General features: G+C 39.3%; 1 protein-coding gene across 2 annotated transcripts in view; it reads left to right on the forward strand.

Moving 5' to 3' along the window:
* Window positions 1–23,366, forward strand: part of lpp (LIM domain containing preferred translocation partner in lipoma) — a 129,218-nt gene that overhangs the window by 49,230 nt on the left and 56,622 nt on the right. For both annotated transcript variants that reach the window (XM_070909096.1, XM_070909097.1), the window contains 2 exons: window positions 10,623–10,726; window positions 13,699–13,821. In XM_070909096.1, coding sequence (XP_070765197.1) covers window positions 10,623–10,726; window positions 13,699–13,821 — 227 coding nt within the window. The remainder of the gene's footprint in view (window positions 1–10,622; window positions 10,727–13,698; window positions 13,822–23,366) is intronic.

Raw genomic sequence — 23,366 nt, forward strand, 5'->3', positions numbered from 1 at the left:
AATTAGAAGATCCAGTATCATCCACCCATATATCTCCCTCCTTCCCACCTGGTGCATGTGTTGTAATGTGAACATTATCTAAACCTCTACCCTCAAACCCCCCTGAGAGCCCTAGATTTCCCAAAACGGGGAAACGGTTATGAAATTCAGCGAGCGGTGAGCCCACTGCCAGGCTGAAAACACTGCTGTCTGTGGGGGTTTGTGGTTTGAGTTGTGGACCTGTCTGGTACTCCAGATGTTAGTTTTGTAAAAAAAAAAAAAAAAAAAAAAAAAAATAGTTCTTAGATGGCTCCTGTTAGAGCTCTGCCCACCACTGAGAAAAAAATCAACAACATCACCTTGAATTTTTAGTTGTCCTGAATGAAATATGTTTTAGAGGCTCCCATCTTGATATTTTAGTACATTCGGCCTTAAGCTTTGCTAGTGATTATGTGACTTTTCCCTAGTGAACAGTTCAGCTTGGCCTACAATGAAAATATATATTTGGAGCCTTAGTAGATTATTATTATTATTGTGAGAGACTCAGACAGGACACATTTTTATCAGTAGCATTTAATTAAACGCTATTTGAGTGACATAACCTTAGCCTCTAGAGTCACACTTAGAAAAATTAACCTTAGATCTTAGTATTTACTTATTTACGTTTTAGGAAATTAAAGAAATACGTTTTATTCCTAGTTGATGATTTGTGGCATCATTAAAGCCCTGTAATTCCAAAATGTCATTTTACTACAAAACATTTAATCTCGACCCGCTGCCACTGTCTTATTTTCCACAATTAATCAATGTCCGGGCATTAAGAGGATTAATGGGACAATATAAAGAGGGTGGGGAGACATTTTTAGATGACACAATTGTCAAAATGTTGTACTTTGTAATATGAATGTTTTACTTTTATGAATTCAGTCATACCAGAGTTACTTTGTTAACATCTCATGACCTCAGGGCCTTGAGACAAAACTGTTAATCCCACTTTCTTTATTCTGTCTCTTCCATCTCTGTTCACATTGACTGTGGCAGTAATTACATAAACTGGGTAACGCTCAGAATTTCTTCTTCATAACAAAGATTCAGTTGAGGTCAACTATACTGTTGATTGAAATGAGAAATATGGAGGAACCACTAATTAATTAACTGTTTTAAAGTCCTTGCAGCAGTTTCATTTAATGTTGTCTTATTGCTTGATTCCCTGCAGGTTGCAGCATCTTTTAGTGAAAATTCAAGTGGTAAAATGTTGCGACTTTTGAGTTGCTACGACACTATCTTTCATTAAAACATTAACATTTAATAAAGACACCGCTGATTGGTTGTTGTCAGCGTTTTGAACATGCAAATATGTAAAGCCATCAGCAGACATCTCCACTTGTCAAAGGATAAGACGTCTTTATGGACAGATTATCTGGGTCTCTCTGTATTTATTTATTTAATATCTTTTATATCAAATGTGGGGGACTGTCTGATGTAAAATTGAGGATTAGCATAAAAATTAGGGACGAGTCAATTTGGCACAGCGCCTCGCTGTCCCTTTTGTCTGGCAGAGGCCAGTATCGGGGCTGGAATGAGCAGTCTGAGGCCATGTTTATTGTGCGGACAAAGAAGCCGGTGCAGACAGGGCGGTGCACAGTAAGCGCTCTCAGATTTTATTTTTAGGGGAGAAACTTGTTCTGATTAAAGCCCCAGCAGGAGGAAGGAAAGACATATAGGTCTCAGACAGTGACCTTTCACTCAAAATTCCTAACAACAGATGAGATTTTAGGGTTTAAGTGGATCTCATATGGTACATGTACTGTAGGAAGGTCAGACGTGATTGCTTTATGAAGATGAATGTTAGCATGTAGAGCAGCCAGTGCTCCACAACATCTGAACTTAGCATTTTCTTCTATGTTTTAAGTTTTAGGGAATGTTAAAAGTACACTGATATGAATGTAATGGTTGTGTGATTAGAATCAGGAGCAGCTCTGCAACGTACTGTCGGAAAGGTGGACAAAATACCATGAATAACTGTACAAGGTAATGCAATCTAGTGCAATAGCCTTGCAATGAAAATACCTTTCTAAGCCATATTATCTTCAGTTTTGTTTCAACAGTATTGACAACAGTGTGTCATTTATTGTGTGCTGTGCGAGCTCTGAATATTGTTTAAAAAGCCTTGATGTTATTGGCACATAGAAGGCGTAACAGGTGCACCAATGCATTGTGGTATTTTACTGGCCTTCCTTGAAACTTGTTGTAAGAAAGAGACAGTGCGTCCCTATTTTATGTTAATAGCTTACTTTTCTGCCTTGACATCCTTTTAGGTTTTTACTGAAAGGCCCAGAACTGTAACCTTGATAGAATATTTTGCACACATATTGCTGGATTTCTGTGCAGCTGTCTGCATAGATCAACACACATGCTGATGAGTAGTTAGTCTGCTCAGTGCTCGCTGGGACTTCTCTGTTTCAGTGTTAAACATAATGTAGAGGACAGGAGAGTTTCTGTTGACTCTGATCAGTAGTTTTCCTTTGATTCCAATGCCGCTGATGTCTGATCTTAAACTTCCTTTTATTCAGCTCCTGCCCTGCATTATTGTTTAAGATGCTACTTTTATATTTAGTCAAGCGTTTACATGGGGATTTTTTTTCTGTATGAAGTGATTGTAAATATTCATGATACGACTGAAGAGTTTTTTGGCCCCACAAGAAAGTGATTCACACTGGAGTGAGTCATCATTAGCTGCTTCTTTTAGAACATTATAACGTTAAGTGATTCAAATCTATAACTTAATAAATTGCAAATCAGATTTCTTTCAAAAATCTCAAAACCACATAAATGACTGCTGAAGTCATTTTGTGACAGTATCGTGCTGTTTTGTTCAATAACGTCTGGCTGCTGATAACGAAGGTTAATAAGTTTTTGTAGCGAGACGATCACAGCGAAAGTTCAAAACACCCGAGAAGTGCTGTTTCTGATAAAACTTTTTGACACTAAGTTACCAGAAACCCGCTAATTGTTTGCTCAGAGCGGTTCAAAAGTGTTGAACATGTGCATAAGCTGTTTTTATTCCTCCCTGCTTGACTGGCCAGAGGCAAACTGACTACCGGTTGTTATGTCAGAGTCCCTCATGGGTGTCACCAGGAGAATTTACAGGAAATCCACCAATGAGTGTGTCAGTGTCCCCATAGAAACCACAGGCTCATGCTCTGAGCGTATACAAAGGCCACTTTTATCAAAGTAGAACGAATACTTCAACTACTTGTTGTGTTTTGTCTGCACTGTGTGTGTAAAGTGTATGTCAGTGAACTGTGGGATTCTTTTCATCTTTGCTTCAAAGTTTTCTTTGTTCTCATGATAATTTGCTTTACAGTGTGTAAAATTTGGTCTACATTGTATAACATTTCATCTGTCGTTAGCTCTTATGCAGCCAGAACGGGACATTTCACTTCTCTAAATCTGAGCACCGTCCTAAAGGGTCATTAGTATTGTGAAAATATTTTACTTCATATCCTGTTTAATCAAAGGAAGTTCGAGTGTCATTTCAAAAACAAATTTTCACACGAGAGAAAGTGGACTTCTGTTGGATTGCACGAATTGGTCCACCGTAAAGTGATGTTGGATTATGATCACGAGACAAAACAGTCATACACATTTTGTGATAAGTGACATATATCTAAAATATACAGATACTGTGTAGCTTGACTGATACTGGAGTTTTGAGGTCGGTACTGGTGTCGATGTTTGAGAATAAAAAAAACTATATGAACGTTTTTTTTTTCATAAACTTACAACATAAACAAAAAAGGACAAATGAAAGAGAGACAGCTAACAGAGTTAATGCAAAGTTTGGCTTAATTTGGTCAGGAACTGATTTTTTTATACGATTTGAAAATTGATTTTCAACATAATCTGGTGTTTCATCTACAGTCACTCGTGTAAACCAAAAAATCTTTTAATATTTGAAATGAAATGATCCCATCATGAGGGCTTTTAGTTACCTGAAAAGTGCTTGAAAAGTGCTTGAATTTTAATTTTAATTTTAATTTTAATTGATGATAAAGTTGATGATAGTTGGAATTGGTCATAACGTTAGCAAGCTAGGCTAACCAGCTTTTTCTTTCTGAGTAGAAGCTAGGTAGACTAGCTTGCTATCTTCCAGTGTACAATGGGTCAACAGAACAATGGGTCCTTCCAAACGTTGAATATTTCCTTGTTTTCCCAATCGGCCTAGCTCATTAATTCTGTCAGACATACCGTATACATCACATACTAAATCGACGAAATCATGCTGTTCTACTTATAGTCCTTATATCTTATATCAGTTGCTACAGTAAACAAGCCCAATGGAAGTGTTCTCCATCAACGAGATTAAGACAGTAATAAATTGCATTAAGTATCCATTAAATGGTAATTATGTTTAAATGTCACCATGTACAGTACACTGTGGAACTGCACTTGTTAGCATGGGAATACTCTCACAAGTATGTCATTTTAATAGGTTGTAAAGCCATGAGATGTAAGTTCAAAGTTGATGTGTGGCCTGTTAATCACACACCCTCTGAGGCTTGTAGTGTGGAATAACTGGCTGCAAGTTTACATTAGATTCTCAGCGTTGCAGAGGCTGCTTGGAAAGGTTTCACGTTATGAAACTGGCTGAGTTTACACAGCAGTGACTGTCTGTCGTGACATTTGACTGGCTTCATTTACTCTCTCTCCAGTTTTGTTTATAAGAAATGACAGCAGAGCTCCCCTCTCCGCCTTTGATGAATCACGCTTTCACTCGTCAGCAAGCCTCACCAACATCACATTTTGAGGCACTAATTGTTCAGCCCATTTGATGTTTCAAGTTTTAAGACAAAAAAAGGCTTCAAACCATTCACCTTTTCACAGTATTTTGTTTCTGTGCTTTCATTCAAAAACGTAATCCGTCTATTGTTCCCGATCTGAATTTCTCCTCCCGTGGGAATTCTCCTTAGAGTAGCAGAAGCCAATTTCGGTCTGCTCCTTTACACTTAAAACAAGTATATCTCCAAAGACCTCAAATCCCTCCCTTGCATCTCTAAACCAAATGAAGTCATAAATCACTCTTCTTTACATATCATGCTAATTAAGCGCAGGGCTCAGCTGCTCTTCTCCAGCGGAAGATGGAATAAAACGGGTCCATAATTATGTCAAAACAATGTGTTCTCAACCTCTGCCACAGCACATTTGGAACGGGTATGTGGAGATAAAGCATGTGGGCCGACACCCAGGACTTAAAACACTTTGTCCATTTTGTCTGGAAGGGATTATGGATTTTTGCTACTGAATAAAGTGAAGCCACTTCTCTGATTTTCTTTTCTTTTTAAAACACAGATTACTTCAGGTTTGTGAAAATATAAAAGAATGAACAATTTAGATTTTAGGGGTCAATCACTGTAGACGTTTTTGGACTAGACATTCCAACACTTGGACGCAAGTAAAGCTGTCACGTGACGCATGTGGACACACACTGTCTCACTCCTCTGTGTGAGTGCTAACAGACGCCAAAGTTTCAGTTGCAGTAAATCAAGTTCAGATCGTGGGAGATAATTTACACACAGGCAAACATGGTGTGTTTTTCTTATAGTGGATTGGACCAAACTCTCCCTGTGTTTGAGGTCTGCTCTTTCTTTTGCAACCAGTTTCCTTCACCGAAACGTTGGATGCATTATGCGAAAAGGCAGTTGTGCCAGGCTTTGTCCTAAGTCCTTAAAGACCAGATGGTCGACGCTAACACACGTGTAACTCGTGATAATATTGTACATATGTAAATCTGTAAACATATGCTCAACCTTCACCCCCCACAGAATATATTAATCCGTACCACTGAGCAGAACGACTCAAAAAAGACTCATCTGCAACCTGCAAAGGTTTTCCAACAAAATACAAAGCATTTACATATAGATATGCAAGTATAAGACTATCAAAGTTGCCAATTATTAGCCATATACAGTACTTGAAGTGTTTATAACCACTGTAGCACTTACTTGAAAAACAAAGTTTAATATTAGTCCCAGTGTCACAGCTGGATCCATCTCCACCCTTTTATCTTCCCCTTCACAATACTCCGGTTCCCGATAACCAATTATACCTCTTATGGCCTCTCAAATAACTTTAATCACTGATTAGGATTCCTTGTTCACAAAGAAGCTACTTAAAAGTAATTGCTCAATAAAGAGAGGGGAAGTTGTCGTATTAAGTAGGTCTTCCTGCTGCTTCTCTCATTAGTGCTCACTTGGAGCTTTCAACTCCCTATTGTCACAAATGGAGCCAGCTTCATTCACGGCACAGAAGCCGTCCTCACTCTGCCTGGTTCACACTGCTTTAAAGCCTGACATCATAAGCACGACGCAGACCTGCAGAACAGAGAGTGCTCAGCAGCTCAAACCAGTGTTGATCCTAGATTTATTAGAAATGGCAGAAATATTGGCCGCATGGGTGACGCAGATGGGATACAGTTTCCGTGGACCACAGCAGAGACTCGGGGTTCGATCCCCGTGGCAGTACCTCTGGCGTGGTCATATTTCACAATAAGCACATTTGGCTGTGTTTAACAGTGGGAAGCCAGTGAGGGTTCGTGGAGTGGAAAAGATGCAAAATAGATACGCAATAATGGCAGATATTACAAATACATGTAACCTTTTGAATGAGGTTAATCATTTTTAGTCTCTTCAGATCTTCACAATTTTAAAATTAAACATACTTCCCAGATATTATGTCACCATTTCACTGTAGTTGAGGGGAATGAAGGTCCTCTTTTCACGAGGACATTTTATTCTGGTATAAGAAAGAGAAGTGGAAATAGGGAGAAAACACAGATTACATCTTATTAATAGTATCTGTGTTTGCACTGCAAATGGTAATTTTGGTGGTAAGTGGTAAGTTTTTTTCAGTATGTAGATTTTTTTGTCTGATTTTCACCCATTTCGTAATATATTTCAAATAACCGCCATCTTTTGGGATTTTCTGGTTATTTTTTGCTTTAATGTGGAACTGCATTGAAGCAATTATGAACTAAGTTGAGTTTATTTCCTCTCACCGTGATCTCTTTATATCACTCTTTTTTAAGCCGGCAACATACAGAAACTCTTGTTTAAATATCAATAATATATCATTAATGTTGTACACATGTTGTCAGTCTGGAGGCATATGTCAGCTATATTCAGTACAGCAAACCACCCTGAGGGTATCCGTAAGTTCTACTGTCGGACTTTACTGGAGGCAGGAACTAATCCCAGGAACCAAAAGTGGAACTAGGTTCCTGTGGTCATGGAAATACAGGTGAAGATACCAAGTTCCTAAAAAGGTTCCCCGAATAGTTCCTGTAGTCATATAGGGCCACTTGACACCAAGTAATGCAATAAACGTAATATTTTATACATTTAGTTGATGTCTTGCTGTTCACATGCCTGAACAAACTTTTTTTTTTTGGATGTAGGCATTTCAACACATTAAATGTGAATATTTCATGTGTGAATGATGACAAAAGCATCAAATTGACAATTAAAGGGACCCTGTGGAGTTTCTGACCACGAGTCAATGGAGTGTGTTTTTGAGTGGGCCCTCGTTTTTGTTTTCAGTTGTATCACCTTTTGTTTACAAGAGGACTCCACCATGCACCTTTAAGTTGCAGCTTTCATTTCTTTTTGCTGTGTGAGAATTGTTCAGCCACAGCTATTTAAATTTGTGCATATTTCCAGTATGAGTTACTGTGTTCAAAGGAGTGTGTTTTAACTGCTCTTTGGCTTTGGCAATTTGTCAACTAGTAGAAGCCAATAAAATCATGATTATTTGAATGCACACTGGCACAGCTAAACATCTTCTGGACACCAGTGATGTTTTCTCAAGGTCAAATAATTCCTTTTATAGAAGAAATGTTAAATTATAGAAATAACATAACATTACATGCCACCTTATTGAAAATGCTTTCATTTAACGACTGTTTCTTTGCTGACCCTGGATCAGCAACGTCCAATTCCAACATTGAGTGCAGGCGTTTATGAGAGAAAATGGTTTTACTTGGAATACAAACACACCCTAGTGATTGTGTTTCACATTACCACATTAACACATTGCAATCCTAAATGACTGGCATGAAAACAGATGCTCGAAAAAATAAGGCAGAGGGGGAAAATAACCAGAAAGATCCTTTCAGCAAAATTGCTTAATGACCCCTGTTCCAGCTCCAAGTCTTGCTTTCCACTGTTCCACATACAGAAGACCTTTTCAATAAAACATGCATCTCTGAAACATTTACAACTCGTGTTTCCTGAAACGATAAATCCAAAACATCTTTGATGTTTGAGAGAAATGTACATGAAACTTAATGTTTTAATTCTCTGTAAGCCACAAGTTACAAGTGACTTATATTCTGGCAAAAAGGATCTGTGCTAGAGCGGGAACGGAGGGAGGACCGGGGCAGAGCCTTGTTGTCGAGCAGCATATTTTATTTTCTCTCCCAGAGGTTTAGAGGAGCTGTTACACTCTGGAGTTTTAGCGGAGGTCACAAGGTTATTATATAAACAATTCACATGGAGGCCCTCGAGCACCCAGAGGGAATGTTTAATGCAATGCTCACAATTTCTGAAATGTTGTAATGCTCAAGACGCAGACACGTGTCCAATTTTAACCATGCTGCATTATCTCTCTGTCTTGCCTTTTTTTTTTTTCTTCTTCCTTCGGCTGTTTTGTTGAGGCAACTGAAAACCACGCTTAATTAATTTGGTCAGCTGCCTTGGATAAACTACATTGATGACATCAATTAGATTCTAATGAAAACAGATAAAAGCCATGGAAAGCAAATGGAATTTCTGAACAGGACTCATCAAAGTCTTAGCATTGGAACAAATTCCCATTACGTCTCATAAAAGCCTTTAATTTGCAAAGCTCATGTCTGGTTTGGTACTTAGAAGTACATGGTCAAATGATTCAGTCTTAAGTCGTGTGCCAAGAGAAGCCAAATCAGAATTTAATTTGGCACGTAACTCCTTATCCTGTCTGAAACATGTGGCTGGTTGCAATCCTTGGATTAACGTGGACTTTAGAACTACACATTTGGCTTGTTTCTCCTCCTCTGGCAGAAGAAACACCTAGTCTAACCCGTTTGTAACACAACATTTACATTTTCAATCTCAGAGGGGGAAAAAATACATGCTTACTCCAGATTAGTGCTTCTTAGTTAACCAAATTGCTGCAATTATATGTGTCAATCCATTGACGTGGAATGACAAGGCTCCATTTCTTTGTCTCCTTCACTTGCGCTCTCTCTTTTGTAATAACAGTATAACCTCTTTTGAATGTCTGATTTGATTCTACAGTTCGAGACAAATTAGGATGAATAATCCTAACTTCTCAACATTTTGTACAGATGCTGGTTTTAAGAAGTGGTGCTCTTAATTGGTCTTCCTTTGCCACGCCATATCTCCCACACAACTTAATGAGAAATATGGATATCTTGATTTACTGTTTTAAATATTTAACTATTTCACTTCAGAGTTACTTTAATGTTGTCCCATTTCAAAATTCAACATATCCATACAATTCAAACAGAACTCAGTATTATTGGTAAAAATGACACATTATCAAACATGTTAGCAAACAGTTGCTTATTTACACATCCAGCAAACACAGAACAGCATTAGCATTCATTTGGAGTCATGTTTTTGGCCACATAATGAATGTCAGTCCAATATTCACACTCCTTTTAGCTTTATTTTTGCTCTCTACCACAATATCGTCCCTTTAGCGGATAAATGCTCCACTATGTTCACCAGGTAGTTGCTAACTTTGTCTCTGCTGTTACCGAAGCGGTCAAGTTGTGGGCCGGAAAACCAACACGACGAGCTGAAAGATTAACAGCAGAGCTGGGTGATAATTCACTGTAGGTTCATCACTTTAAGTGAACTCTTTCATATTACCCATTGTCATTTGATCCATTGTTAATATGAAAATATTAATTATAGCAGCTTTAATCTTATGTGTTAAGTTGTAAAGTTCAAGCATTTTTGGCTAACATCATACCTACTGCTCACTATATTACACACTTTTATGCACCTATTTGGGCAAAAAGAAGTTTCATGTGCATGTTTTTTTTTATATATATATATTTTTTGAATGGATGGACGTGGTTGCACAGTCACGTGTGTGCACATTCTCCACACATCAGCATGCAGAAGCACAGGCAGATCCATTCATATATTTATACACTGTAACCTCTGACCTTACGGTGTAATCTACTTTTAACCTTGACCATGCAGAGCATCATGTGAACTGTCCAATGGCTAGATATGTGGCTTTGATGTACCTGAAAGGGTTCATATGATTCACTTTATCCATAGATTTCTACCCCATAGAGTTTGTTTGTTTTTTTTACTTTTTCTTCATTGTATTTTTGTCTCATTTCTAGTTGTTTTCTGCACCCGTCACATTAGTTATTGAAAACTTGAATAAAAGGGTAAAAATTAGTTGCATTCATTGAATTTTGTGTGTTGATTCAGTGTCAGTCCTTTTAGAATTGTGACAGTTTGAATGTAGGAAAAAAGGGGAAGTATTTAATAAGCCGTTTTTGTTTCTCTTGGTGTGTGTGTCTGTGTGTGTGTGTGTGTGTGTGTGTCCGTCCATCCCAGCGGACTACCTTCCCCCTCCACCACCTGCCGACGAGTCAACCGGCTTCCCATCATCCCCTGGTTCCTTCCCTCCTCCTCCACCGATGAACTCGTACGATTATCAGGTGAGAGAAAGTGTGGTTGTGGTAAAAAAAATTCTTGGTTGTCAGTAACTTTCTAAGAGTCAGCACGGAAAGCAAAGACAGCCCCGAGCTCTACACTGAGTTCATGTTCATTTACCAAGTCCAGCAAAACTGTCTGTCCATTTGAGTTGCAGCCAACTGCAGAGACGTCCAGCTCCAGATGCTGCCTGGAGCCAGGCACCCTAACTCAAACACACACAAACATGTTTTCTTCACCTCTGAGAGCTCTAATACAGGAAGGATAGAAGGCTGACACCTATTGGTGGAGCCTGGTCACTTTTCTCTGCCTTGCCGGTCATAATGCCCACAGGCATTTGTCCCTCCCGGAATATCTGGCCTCTGCGCTCTGACTGACACTCTCAGCACTTGACCTCTGCTGCCAAATCCTCCAAGTGCTTCACATTCCTTTGTTCAATGTAAGCAAGGGGGAAGAAAAATCTCTCAAGCCCCTCATTTGATCTGTCCAGTTTTCTATCTTACATGAATGCTTTCCTTTGTAAGTTTGGAGAGAGAATGTTACATAACTTAAATAAGTTATGCAATGTGTGTAAACTGTATGCATAGACAATATAAGACTGCATCCTGGGGATTAGCAGTATATGTCTGTTCATGTGGTGTTATGATCTTAATGTAAACTGCGGGCCCTCTCATAGTTATGCAGTTATTTTAAAAGGTGCAGTGCAATGACCGATACAGTTTGCAATTTCATGCTTTTATTTAACCAAGGGGATGCAACAGGGCTGTTTTGTTTTCATTTTTAATCAAATTACATTTAGGCCTTGTTTGACTCACCAGTCTCACTTGTATAATACCAGATACGTTACCTAAACTCAGGGCACCGGCCAACATGGAACACTGATCTGATACTCGTGCTCTTTTTTTACGTCGGTTTGAAATCTGTATACCTGAATGAACTGAGTGGGATCATTCCTCTGTGTGTACGATAACATGGCGCCATAACTACACACCCTATCTTAACTAATTGGGGATACTCATGCACCAACACTTGTGCAAGGTTTAATTAAAATGCTCTACAAGTGTGATGAAATAGTGCTTTTCAGCTAAAGAAAAGCGATAAATGTTAAATAAAATTATCCTACTTAAGTTCACAGTTTTTCCAAGTCTGTCTTATGCCAATTGTCAGGTTTCCATATAGTATGAACACTGATAATTATAATGCCTCCTGCTGTTTTTTATTTGCTCATGAAAAGCTGAGGTTTCGGAGATGCACGGTTTTCACAGGACAACTACGATATATAATAAGTGCACATGATAACACAGATAATGAGGCAATCACTACAGTTAGTTTCTGTCCCTATTTCTGCTGCTATTTATGTCATCATTCCTTTTCTTCTGATCAGTAAAAGATATTTGAGGCCTGAAGTTACATAAGAAATGAAGAGCTGCTTAATTGGTTTTGAAAGTTGATTTACTGTTTTCATTTCCTTCTCCTATGATATTGGCTGTAGAATCACCGTGGCCATGCAACTTGATTCCTTAATACACCACTGGTATCTTGATAACGTGTCCTGTACCTAGAGCAGGACTCTTTAATTGTAGACGCTGTTCAGAAAAAGAGATGGATATCAATCAAAATGTCTTTATGTCTTCTTCTCTGAGCCTCAGTGGATAAATTATACACACTGAATGAATAAATCAGTGACTAAATGGTATTTCCTCAGAAGAAGGTAAGAAATATTCCCTTGTCTTTATCACCCTGACTGGGGGAGATGTCTGGATTATGACATGTTAATGCCGAAAACCTTTAGCAGGCAAGAGGAAGACAAAAGCAGCTAGTCCTCATCACAGCTGTTGTCCACATTATGAATCCCTACATGGCAAATTCCAACCCATCACAAAGACCGCTATGTTTCCTTTCATCCTCCTCGTTATCACCGTTAAACAAGTTAGCCTGTTTTTCTTTTGTTGATTTGAGACGAGCCATTAGTGTTTTGCTTTGTTTACCCCCCGCTCATGATTGCCTTAGATGTTTTTAAGCAGCAGCTCTGCTCCAAACGCAGGCGAAACCCTGCCTGTAATAGATTGTGACAGGTAATCCAAACACATAACATTAGAATAAGAAGCAGTCACTGATCCAGCCAACTCAAAAAGCCCCCGCAGGCAATTGCAAGAAGTCTTCTTGCAGTTGCAGCATAGTTCAGAGGACTAAAAATATATCTGTCATTCCATGGAGAAATTCCCGGGAATTTTGCAGAAACCAACGGTCAAATCATTTTAACTACTTTCCAGATTTTTGTGCAACAGTTTTGTTTTTCTTTTTCTGAGATATTTTTTCTTTTTTTTTTATATGTTGAAGTTGTGTTTTCTCTGAGGTGAAACTGAAAAAATGTAGATGAATAAATCAGTAAGGTCTCAGGCTGCTGGAGTGATCCTGTTACTGACGCTTTCAAGCCTCCTCCGATAATAAACTAGTTAAATAAAAATCGCAGCAATTCTTCCCATCTTTTATAGCACATGTTTAAAATATGGAATAAAAAAAAATTCTGACTTTCATTTAAAAAAAACTGACCTTTTTGTTTGAAATGAATGAGATTGTGATGAATAATGCATGAAGAATGAGATACTGTAAATCCAAGTGCGCTGAAAAGCAGGAGGTGAATAGTGCACTGCCTTATGAAAGTTGTCTTTCAGACAATACATTGCTTCTTATTTCTCACCGCATTTCTCTCAGAGAGAAGTCTCTGCTATTGATGTGTGGCTTTCAAAAGGATTGTCTGAGGTCAAGGTGAAACATGAACTCAGAAACTGTAATCCAAAGTGTAAGAAGTGTGGAAAAAAGCAGGAGAGAATGTCTCCGAGCAGCACAGAGTCAGAATTACTCCTCATTGATGATTATCTTTTGAGTCCAACCAGGCAAAGTAACAAGTGTCATTACTGGCTGTTTTGGTAAGTTCGCGCACTGAACTGCACATATGTGTGATATTTGCTCGCAGACGAAAGGGCCAGAGAAGACCCTGGAGGAGAGGCGCTCCAGTCTGGACGCTGAGATCGACTCCCTCACTAGCATCCTGGCAGACCTGGAGAGCAGCTCGCCCTACAAGCCCCGAGGCACACAAGTATGAGACCAGCACCTGTGCATACAAATATACACTGACATAAAGAAACTAAGTACAAATACTCCAGTATTGTGTTTGAGTGTCATTTTGAGACACCTTACTTGAGTATTTACATCATCTGCTACTTCATAGTTTTTCAGAGGGAAATATTCTACTTTTTACTGCATTCATCTGAAAGATTTAGTTTCTGGTTACTTTTCAGATTAAAGGTCCAGTCCGCCAGTTTACGGCAAGTTCAGTTTACATCTCATGAGGAGTGCTATTCGGTCTGTGAAAACAGTTGTTTACTGTAATGTCTTCTGTGGCTTTTGGAGGAAGCTTTCTAAAGTCTGAGAAAATAACCCTGATGATGTCATAGTGATGTCATCAGGGTCGACTTAAAGTTTTTAACATAGCAAGAAACTGCGTTAGAAGCTGGGTGTGTAGAGTTTTAAAGATGTAGGCGTTTATGTGGCATGGGGGGTGCGGTGAAAGATGCTATCAAGTTGCATTGTGGGAAATGTGGGAAATGTTTTGTGGGCGTGGCTCATACTTGGGACTACAAGTTGGCCTACATTGGCCTCTGTTGCTTTGATTTTGACCCCTACATCCATCCAATTAAATGGATTGAAAAACTAAATACCCCTTGAAAGGTTTTGCATAAAGAAACAGACAATAAGCTTATAAATTAAATCGTTCCCAAGAATTATGGCTTTATGACCCCTTACAAAAAAGAGTCTAGTTGGTGCTACTTGTCATATTACTAGAGTATTTTCCTAGAGTGTTTTCCTCCCTGCACTCAGAGGGTTTCATTTAAATAACTGTTTGAGTATCAAAAATGTAACATTAACCAATATTTCACCAAAAAAAGCAAAGATTAGAGAAAAGTTGAAAAAGAAAAAAGTGAACGCACATAGTACATTTATTATTAATAAATATATTTGTACAGTGGAACTTTTTTTTTCTTTTTTGCAACCCTCATTGATCTCAGATTCATTTTGTGACCCTTTGGAGGGTCCTGACCTCTAGATTAGGGAACCACTGGACTAAACTACCTAAAAATATTTAATGTGGCTAAAACCAGTTCCACCCAGACCAGCTGCAACATTAAAATGAAGCAATATTAATGAAAAGACACCATTTTTCTGCAAAAAGAGTACTTTTACAATTCATACCTGAAGTACATTTTCCTGATAATACCTTTGTACTTGTGCTTATGTAGGATCTTGTAGGACTTTTACTTGTAACAAAGTTTTTTTTTGACATTGTTGTACCGGTACTTTTAAGTAAGTAAAATAAGGTAGTGGAGAAGAACTTATTTTTTCTTTAGACGACTGAAACCAAATGACATGCTGTAGTAAATTAGGTTTCTGCAGGAAACAGACCCATATGTTGCATCTTTCAAAAATGTTTTGCAGTAATGACAAAGTGAGTCTTGACCTATATCATTAGTTGATATTAAACGATATTAAGAGCAACTTCAAAAAGTCAAAGCCTTGGGCAGTTCACTAAATAGTTTGACACACAATAAATGTAGGACAGGCGGATAAAAAAACCTAACCAATTGTGTTTGGAGTAGGAAGGCTCAGAGGGGCTTTTAACACCATGCAGATCATATCTCTAGTGACATATTCGAGCAATAATGTAATACCTGAAAGGTTGTTCTCTCTGAGGGCCACAGACATGGCTACGCTGGCTACACCACTGCACCACTACATTTAGGTTAAAAAGTCTTAAAGGAATTACAGTTTTCATTCTGTCAGTTATTTACTGCATAGTTCCCATGTCCATATGTTGTCTGTTTTAGTTATTTATTAAAGGTTGAATACGTAAGACTGAAAACAGGGTTAAGATGATAAATTATTGACAGACTTATTCTTTTAGCTACAGATGATGGTCTATGCCACCATACAAGACGTACATATTTACATCTGACCACTGACCTATTCCGTCCCTGCATGTCAGATAGTAATCTTTATGTGGAGGGGAAAAAAAGAATAAGCATCGTCTCACTACTTTTATAGCACATCTGCGCATACACAATGGGAAGCGTGTTGTGTGACAAAGACGGATGAAAGACTGTTGGCTGCGAGCGCTCACGTCCTTTGGTTTGGTGACTCCTGGCTCTCTGGTTAGAGGGAGTAAAATGGGTGTTCTCCACACAAAGTGAAAATTATTGCACCACACAGGGGAAACATAGCGGATACAGAGTGAAAGGAAGTGAGCCATGTGGTTCTGAAATGATACACATTAAAGGAAAGTTAGTGAAATATGACTTGATGATTTCTAGTATGCTTATAGTTGTGGTAAGTCGGTGTGTTCATGGGTTGCTGATGTTAAATGTGATGCTGTAATAACATAACATTATGTGCTCATGAAATATGATGAAATGTCCAATTAAACAGACATTTACCAGTTTGTAGACATTTTGTTATAGTGTGGACCCCCAGTCTGCATGGTCGAGGGGCCCAAAGGTGTCTGTGCAGGTGTCCTCCCATTGATAGAGAACTTGATAATGTTCTGGTCCTCGTTATGACCCTACAGGATTCATTAGAAGCCCTCCAAAAGTTACTCACTATTCACAGTTTATTCAGTCTTGGAACAGTACAATGTGCAGCTCACTCCATGTGTTTAGGATGGTACATTCTGGTAAAAACCAGTCTATTAACGTCGGTTATTTCATCTGTTTTTAATGGCCTTTAATGAACACCATTTCCCACAGGCCCAACAACCAAAAGTGTAAAAACTACAAATCTTATGCTAAGCTAAGCTAGCTGGCTGTAACTTCATATTCACAGTACAGAAACGCTAATGGTATCAGTCTTTTCTTTTCATCACTTCAAACTATTCCTTTAACAGTAGAGAAAACACAAAAGCAAATTGACTCAAAGAATGTAAAGCACAATGTCAAAGCATCTTTGTTGTCTGAGTAAACACACACACACACACACACACACACACACACACATAAACAAGCACTGAAAAGGCACAGAAGCCCACATATACACACACGACATGGAAGGACACTTTTTGAAGGATGTGGAGCTACCAGCTCCTGAAATGTTTTTTTTTTTATTTGCTTACCTTTTGTTGCGATAAAAACTGTGCAGTATATGTTAGAGCATGAGTCTGAAAGCTTTTGTCAACATGACTTGAAAAATTGATGTGCACCTGTACAGCTCCGAGAGCCCAGCTGGCGAATGAGCGGGTGAGCGGTCATACTAACTAATGTATGGCTGTTGAGGTGCTTTTACCTGTCAGGGTCAAAGTCGCCGCACGTTTATTTTTATCCCAACCTGCTGCAAGCTTTTGGAGTTATGGGTGAGACGCCACACCACCTGTGTCTCAGCAGAGTACACATACATGCAATGACATGTATTAATCATGAAACATTATGTATCAGACATTTTGTTGACTTAACCCTGTTTTTGCAGTCTAAGACAGAATATCCGTGCCATCATGATGCCCTTTTACTGTTATTGTGTCTTCTCTCTGAGAGCCTTTTTGTACATGAAAAATATTTGCTTTCTATTTGATTTGTTTATTTTTCAGTATTGTGCGCACATGTGCACATATACACACACACACACACACACACACACACACCGTTACTCTCCTATGCCGATGCTGATTCTAGCTGATTAACTCAGGTTGACCTTTTCCCCTACCCCAGCTGCTCCTGTCAGTCCGTGCTCGGCTTCCTCGATGCATTATTCTACAACATAACACTGGTGTGTGTCATGGGCCAGGTTTTATACTCCAGCATTGGCACAACTGCTGCCCAGTAATCTTCCGCTTGTATAAGCAAAGAGTAACCAGCGCTTTTGATTTACAGCTTTTCTGCGCGCAAGCAATTACAGAGCCAGCTCTCCAAAATCAATAGGCCGCCCCGCGTTCTCCCTCTCGAGCTTCTGGGAGAGGAATCTTCCTCCCGACGTTAAATTTGGAATCAGCAAGGGGACCTTATGTGTGCTCGCCTCCCAGATGAAATTGAAATGGACATTGCTGCTCATTCATAAAAACCTAAGTAGCATTCCTGCAAACATTCAGCCGGCACTGATGCTTCGCAGACATCAAAACAATTTTGTTTGCTTTAGTTGGTAGTCTCTGTGGCATAACAGTGGGTAATGAAATGTGATCATTATATAATTCACATTTGTTCTCTCTCCACTTCCATCTTGGATGCCATTTCGTATTTGACACAGTTAACTAAGTTTGTGTTACAGTTTGTTTGCTTTATCCTGCGACAGCAAAAAATTAAGCCAGACCTGATAACAATGTTCTGCTCTTTGTTCTGTTCAAGGTTTCTGTTATTTTGAAGATTTGAATGTTACTGCACAGAATTTCAAAAATCCCATTTGACATTTATAACCGTTTCCAATTCTTATCATTGCTAATTCTTGTCACATACGTCTGTTTTTTTGTTGCTTAAATGATAATTCAGTTCTATTTACCTTTTTTCCAAACTGTTTATATTCATTTCTACAAATAAATTCTTCCTCTGCTGCTTAAGGTGCGTCAGCAAACAAGGTTTGAAACAGAAACCTTTGCATTCTCAGCACTTGGTGTCACACAGTAGGCTATACATGCAAAATGCACCCACAGTCTGCAGCAAGAGCCATTTGAATGAGTGTCATAAACACAGCGGCCCGTAAAGTAAATAAGGAAGTGTGTGAGGGATAGTAAAGAAGTATCAGATGGAATATTGGAACTGAAATGTTGTGGTGAAAAGATGTAATGTAACAGAGTGTTCATGTGTGGAAAGGACAAGGTTGGTTCATTTGCTGGAAAGTGTGTGTGTGTGCTCTTGTACTGTACATCTATCTTGTGAGGATCTGAGTTTTAGACCTTGAGAGTGAGAACATTTTTCAAAAGTGAGGACATTTTGGTCCTGACTTCCTTCTTTTTTTTCTGAAGGCTGTTTGAGGGTGAATACTGCGTCTAGACCAACTTTAGCCCTCTTTCCGGGAGAAACTTGAACCTTACTCAATTTTTGTGGCAACACACCGTGATGTCATCTGCCATGGCTGAAGTGATAACTTTCCAGAGCTGTAAAATCTTGTCTTAGAGAATTATAAAACAGTCTGCAGCGTTTTGTTATCTGATATGCCTTCAAAACGTGACTCTCTGAATCATGTTTGATGTTTCACTGGTCCCCATAGCAACTTGCTTTGTTTTAACACAGGGCTGTTTTCGGTCTGAATTCCCGCTTAATTAAGATTAGAATTTGGTATGGGTATGGGTAAGGGTTGGGTTTAGGGTCATGGGGCTAGGGTTTGCATCATGGCGATGAGGGTCCTCACAAAAACAAATCACAACCAAACTCCATAATGGCTTTGCTGATTACCACACCTTTAGCTAGAAAGGAGCAGCTAAGCCTGGTGAACTCTCTGGTTGACGTAGATTGCAGTAGTGTTTTTAGCCAAACATCGTTTAAGATCCCATTCTGAGATTTAATAACACTTTTTGTCCTCAATTCTAAGTCTGGCACAGCAATTGGAGGAAACACGAGAGAGCGTGTTCATGTGAAATCCTTCAAGTGTGCTGCACTGCAATCTGAGCCCAACCAGCCCCACTAATATGCAGCGTAGGCCTGTCTAAGCACATCAGATCTGTTGTAGGGGAGTTAACAAGGAGGCCCAGATGAGTGTCAAAATAGTGCGCTCATCAAGCGCAGGAGCAGCAGTGCTGCTTTAGTGGAGGCTACTGAAGCGTCGACCGCTGTGACCTCTAATTCACACTGACCTCTGGTGTATTTCTAGTGATCAAACACATCGCCGTCCCTCCTGCTGAGATTCTACAACATCCAGTTTGCGCTTTATTTTGCACATTGTCATTTCATGTTTACACATTCAATCTGTGCCTCAAGGTCATTATTAACAACATAAAAACGAAGTATGGCAATCAGAACTTAAGTCTATCACTGAACGATAATAGAAGAAATATAATTTGACCTCAACATATTAATGTGTGTCGCAATATTTAAATCCACACAGGCTCTTTCACATCCGATTTGTTTAATGTATTCTGAATAACATGTCTTGTCCAGAATCAATTTTGTATTCACCTCCGTCATAGACTGAGATTGATAGTTTTGGCCAACTGCTTGTGGCAGGTGGTTGAAAATTTGCATATTCTGCTAATGTGCGCATAGAAAAACACAAACTGTCAGCTTTTCCAGGCACAGTAGATTATCGTCTCCCCCTTTTACATCTAGTAAAAAGTAACTGTTCATCACACAGTACCTGATATAGAGACTTTCTGAATAGAAGACGTCACACAGTTGATGGTAATGCTCCACACCCAAAACTCCAAAACAAGTTATTTGGTTTAGTCCTTTTGTATTTTATTATGATGGTCACTAAAACGGTCAAAAATGTATTATCATGCAGTGAATTTGTTGAGGAGAAGAGTGTACACAATGTTGATGCACTTTACTAGTTATCCACTGTATGACCAATTAAATAACCTAGTTACATTATTTTTCCATATTAAGCAGTGACATTTTTGTCCCAATTAAACTCTAATGCAATAACTCCATTAAAGCTGCACCCCCTTCTGATCTGATTCAATCCAGTGTGATAAGATTTAAGTTGAAATTAAAAAGCTCTTCCTGTCTGGTTCGCCCACACGCTGTGAAACGATAATGCGCAGTATAATAAATAAAATATTGAACGCCTCAGCTCCCTATTCGACATACACTTAACCGCCATGATAAAGTTCCCCAGTTGTGCTAACTGAGGTAACGTCTTCCCAGATGGATTCAAAGAGGGAGAGCTACTCGACTGTCACTTGGCTGCCTTCTAGCAGTGCCAGAACTTCTGGGACCAAAGGTGTGTGGCTCACTTAAAGTCACGGTTCCACCTCAATTAACAGTCAGTTAGTGAAGTGCACTGAAGCTGTCTCTTTGTGTCCACGTTGGTAAACACAAGTGTGCATTTGTTAATGCTGTCTAGAAAAATTACATGAGCCGGGCTGTCGAGCTCTTTGGTGCCTCTAAGGAAAGAGGTTGTGACCCTGTGACATGCACTTTATTTTACTTCATGTATACATTATTAAACTCTGGAGACGTGTTTTATACATGTGTTTTTGGATTGGGATGTAACATTAATAGAGTGAGACTAGAAGTCTTCACTCAGTTCCTAGTTTCCTAAGAAACTCAGGAACTAAACGAGGAACTATGGGTGTTTTCAACCCTGTAGTTAATTTCCTCTGGTTAGAATAGGTGTATGAATTGGTACACTGTTGGTTCCCTTTGGTTTCTTTTCGTACAGAAAAAAATTCAAGTGAACCAAAATGCATCAATAAAATCCATCTGAGAACAATTCCCTCTAGTTATTAGTCTGATGTGTCTGGGGCGTGTTCTGAAGAGAAAGTATACTTAGGACGGAGGTCCTTAAGAAGGTCCTATCTGCCCAGATATCAAGGAGGCAACATTCTTCTTTGCTTGTCCAGGTCAGACCTCAATTAATTATCTGACTAGCTGCTCATAACTGTTGATTTCACTTGTGTGCGTCCCAGTATGGAAAGCGCGCCTGGCTACGTGAGCTGTTTAGCTCAAACTTGCAGTGTACGCCTTGTAGTTGGGTCAGATCGAGGTCGGATCATGTTCCCACCACAAAGTAATTTGGAATTTGTTTGTGACCGAATCTACAGGATCACCTCCTCCAGAGGGTCTTTGTGAGGTTGTCGTGGTCTGTGCCCGAGTACGATTGCTGTGTTCAGATCTGCCCAAATGAATCGTACCAAGAGGGAAAACAAACCAGAGTCTGCTTCAACCACACTGGCAGGTTTTAAACACCCTTAAAGTCCCTTTTGTACATTCCTTTTTGCATTTCCACCGCATATGAAGAACCGTAGTAGATTAGGTAAATTAGAGTCAGGTAACTTGCCAAAACCAATGCTATTAATAGGTATTTTCCCTACACACAGTTATTTTTGTATGCCAGTGTTAAATATATTAACATGCATGATTATATACAAGCAGGAATGTTTAAAAATGCCTAAGTTGATATCCCATCTGTTTTGGGTGAAATGCTGAAACATACTGCAGAGATTTGGGTCGCTGTATTTACTTCTTAGATACTTTTAATGCAAATCCAATCTGCCTCGAGTGTCCCAACACAGCATGTGTATTTGTATTTAAATCTGTAGCAGGTACAGTATGGCTGCTCTTCACACTGTATGAAATACCAAAAGAGAAGGACATCAAGTCACTGTCACTTTACTACTACTACGTCAGCAGAAAGGCTGCAGCATTGCACACATTGGTCTGTTTGTATTTTTACTCGGTGTCAAATAGCTTTATGTCTGTGTAATAAGTTGTCATGTCCATACAAAACAGATGGGCATTATTGAAGTCTGCTGACAGTTTAGCTGAAGCCAAGTGTTTGAAATGCTGCTGAGATGGATCCTTCCACATGAGTGCCCTAAGGAGGCCTCACTTCACACTGTGCCAGTCAAGCCATGCCGTGACACTCCCATCTCTCAACAGGCAGAGCATTGCGGATGGCACTCGCTGTCACAACATGGCAGAATGATAGGCCCTCGCTGCTCCCTCCCAAGTCCCCCACTGATCATGGCGTCTGCTGAACAATCGCAGAGAACGCAGACTCTAGACCACCCTGGCGGTGTCTCAGCTCCCTGAGAGGATGATAGGGTTGGTGACCTTTCTCCTGCACCCCTTATGAGGCTCAAACTCTGGAGGCATCTCCAGGGCCTCACCATTTCAATTCTTCATCCCTTCAGGAGCACTTAGCGTCCCTCACACCTTAACTCTGCGTATCTGCGTATGAAGCGTTCCAAAAGTGAGTTTATACATACATGGATGAACATTGTCATGTCATGTACAAATTGTGCTCAAATGTAAGATGCAGGGAATAAAAAATCCATTTCATTCCATCACCAAGGGCAAAAACACACCTCCCTGGTGGGAATAGAGTGAATGGATCAAAGGCAAAAGACTGTTCAGTGTTATTTTGTACACAACTCTGACAACCTTGTAGATGGCTGACATATAGGTAACGATACCTGGTACAATATATCCAAAAGAAGTGATAAGATTAATGAATAGTCAATGAAGCAGATTTGAATTTGATTTCTTGCCGAGAATTAGATGAAAAAATTGAATCCATTTTCATATCGGTTAGCATAGCATAAAGACTGCAAGTGGGGGGAAATAGCTAGCCTGACTTTGTCTGAAGTCGCTGCAAGTTTTGTTACCTTTGGACAGAGCCAGGCAAATATTCAACAGCCACTCAAATACATTCATTCATTCATTCTTGGCCTATTTTATATGTATATATTATATATATATGTGGCCAGTAGGAGGCTTTGCAGTCTGAACACTATAACATTGTGTGCCCTTGTTTTTAGTGTATGTATCTCATTTGACTGTTTCCATGTATACTTATGATGCTGTCCTACTATAATGACAGGAATGTCCTTCACATGTTTTGGCTGTCACAACACTGAGCCACTTTGATCTAAGCCTCTCTTAAGGCGGAATAAATTTGCGTCAGACATCATGTGTCAGACAGACATATGTAATAAGGTACATGTAGTGT

The sequence above is a fragment of the Enoplosus armatus genome, chromosome 7, assembly GCF_043641665.1.
Source record: "Enoplosus armatus isolate fEnoArm2 chromosome 7, fEnoArm2.hap1, whole genome shotgun sequence".
Classification (NCBI taxonomy): Eukaryota; Metazoa; Chordata; class Actinopteri; order Centrarchiformes; family Enoplosidae; genus Enoplosus; species Enoplosus armatus.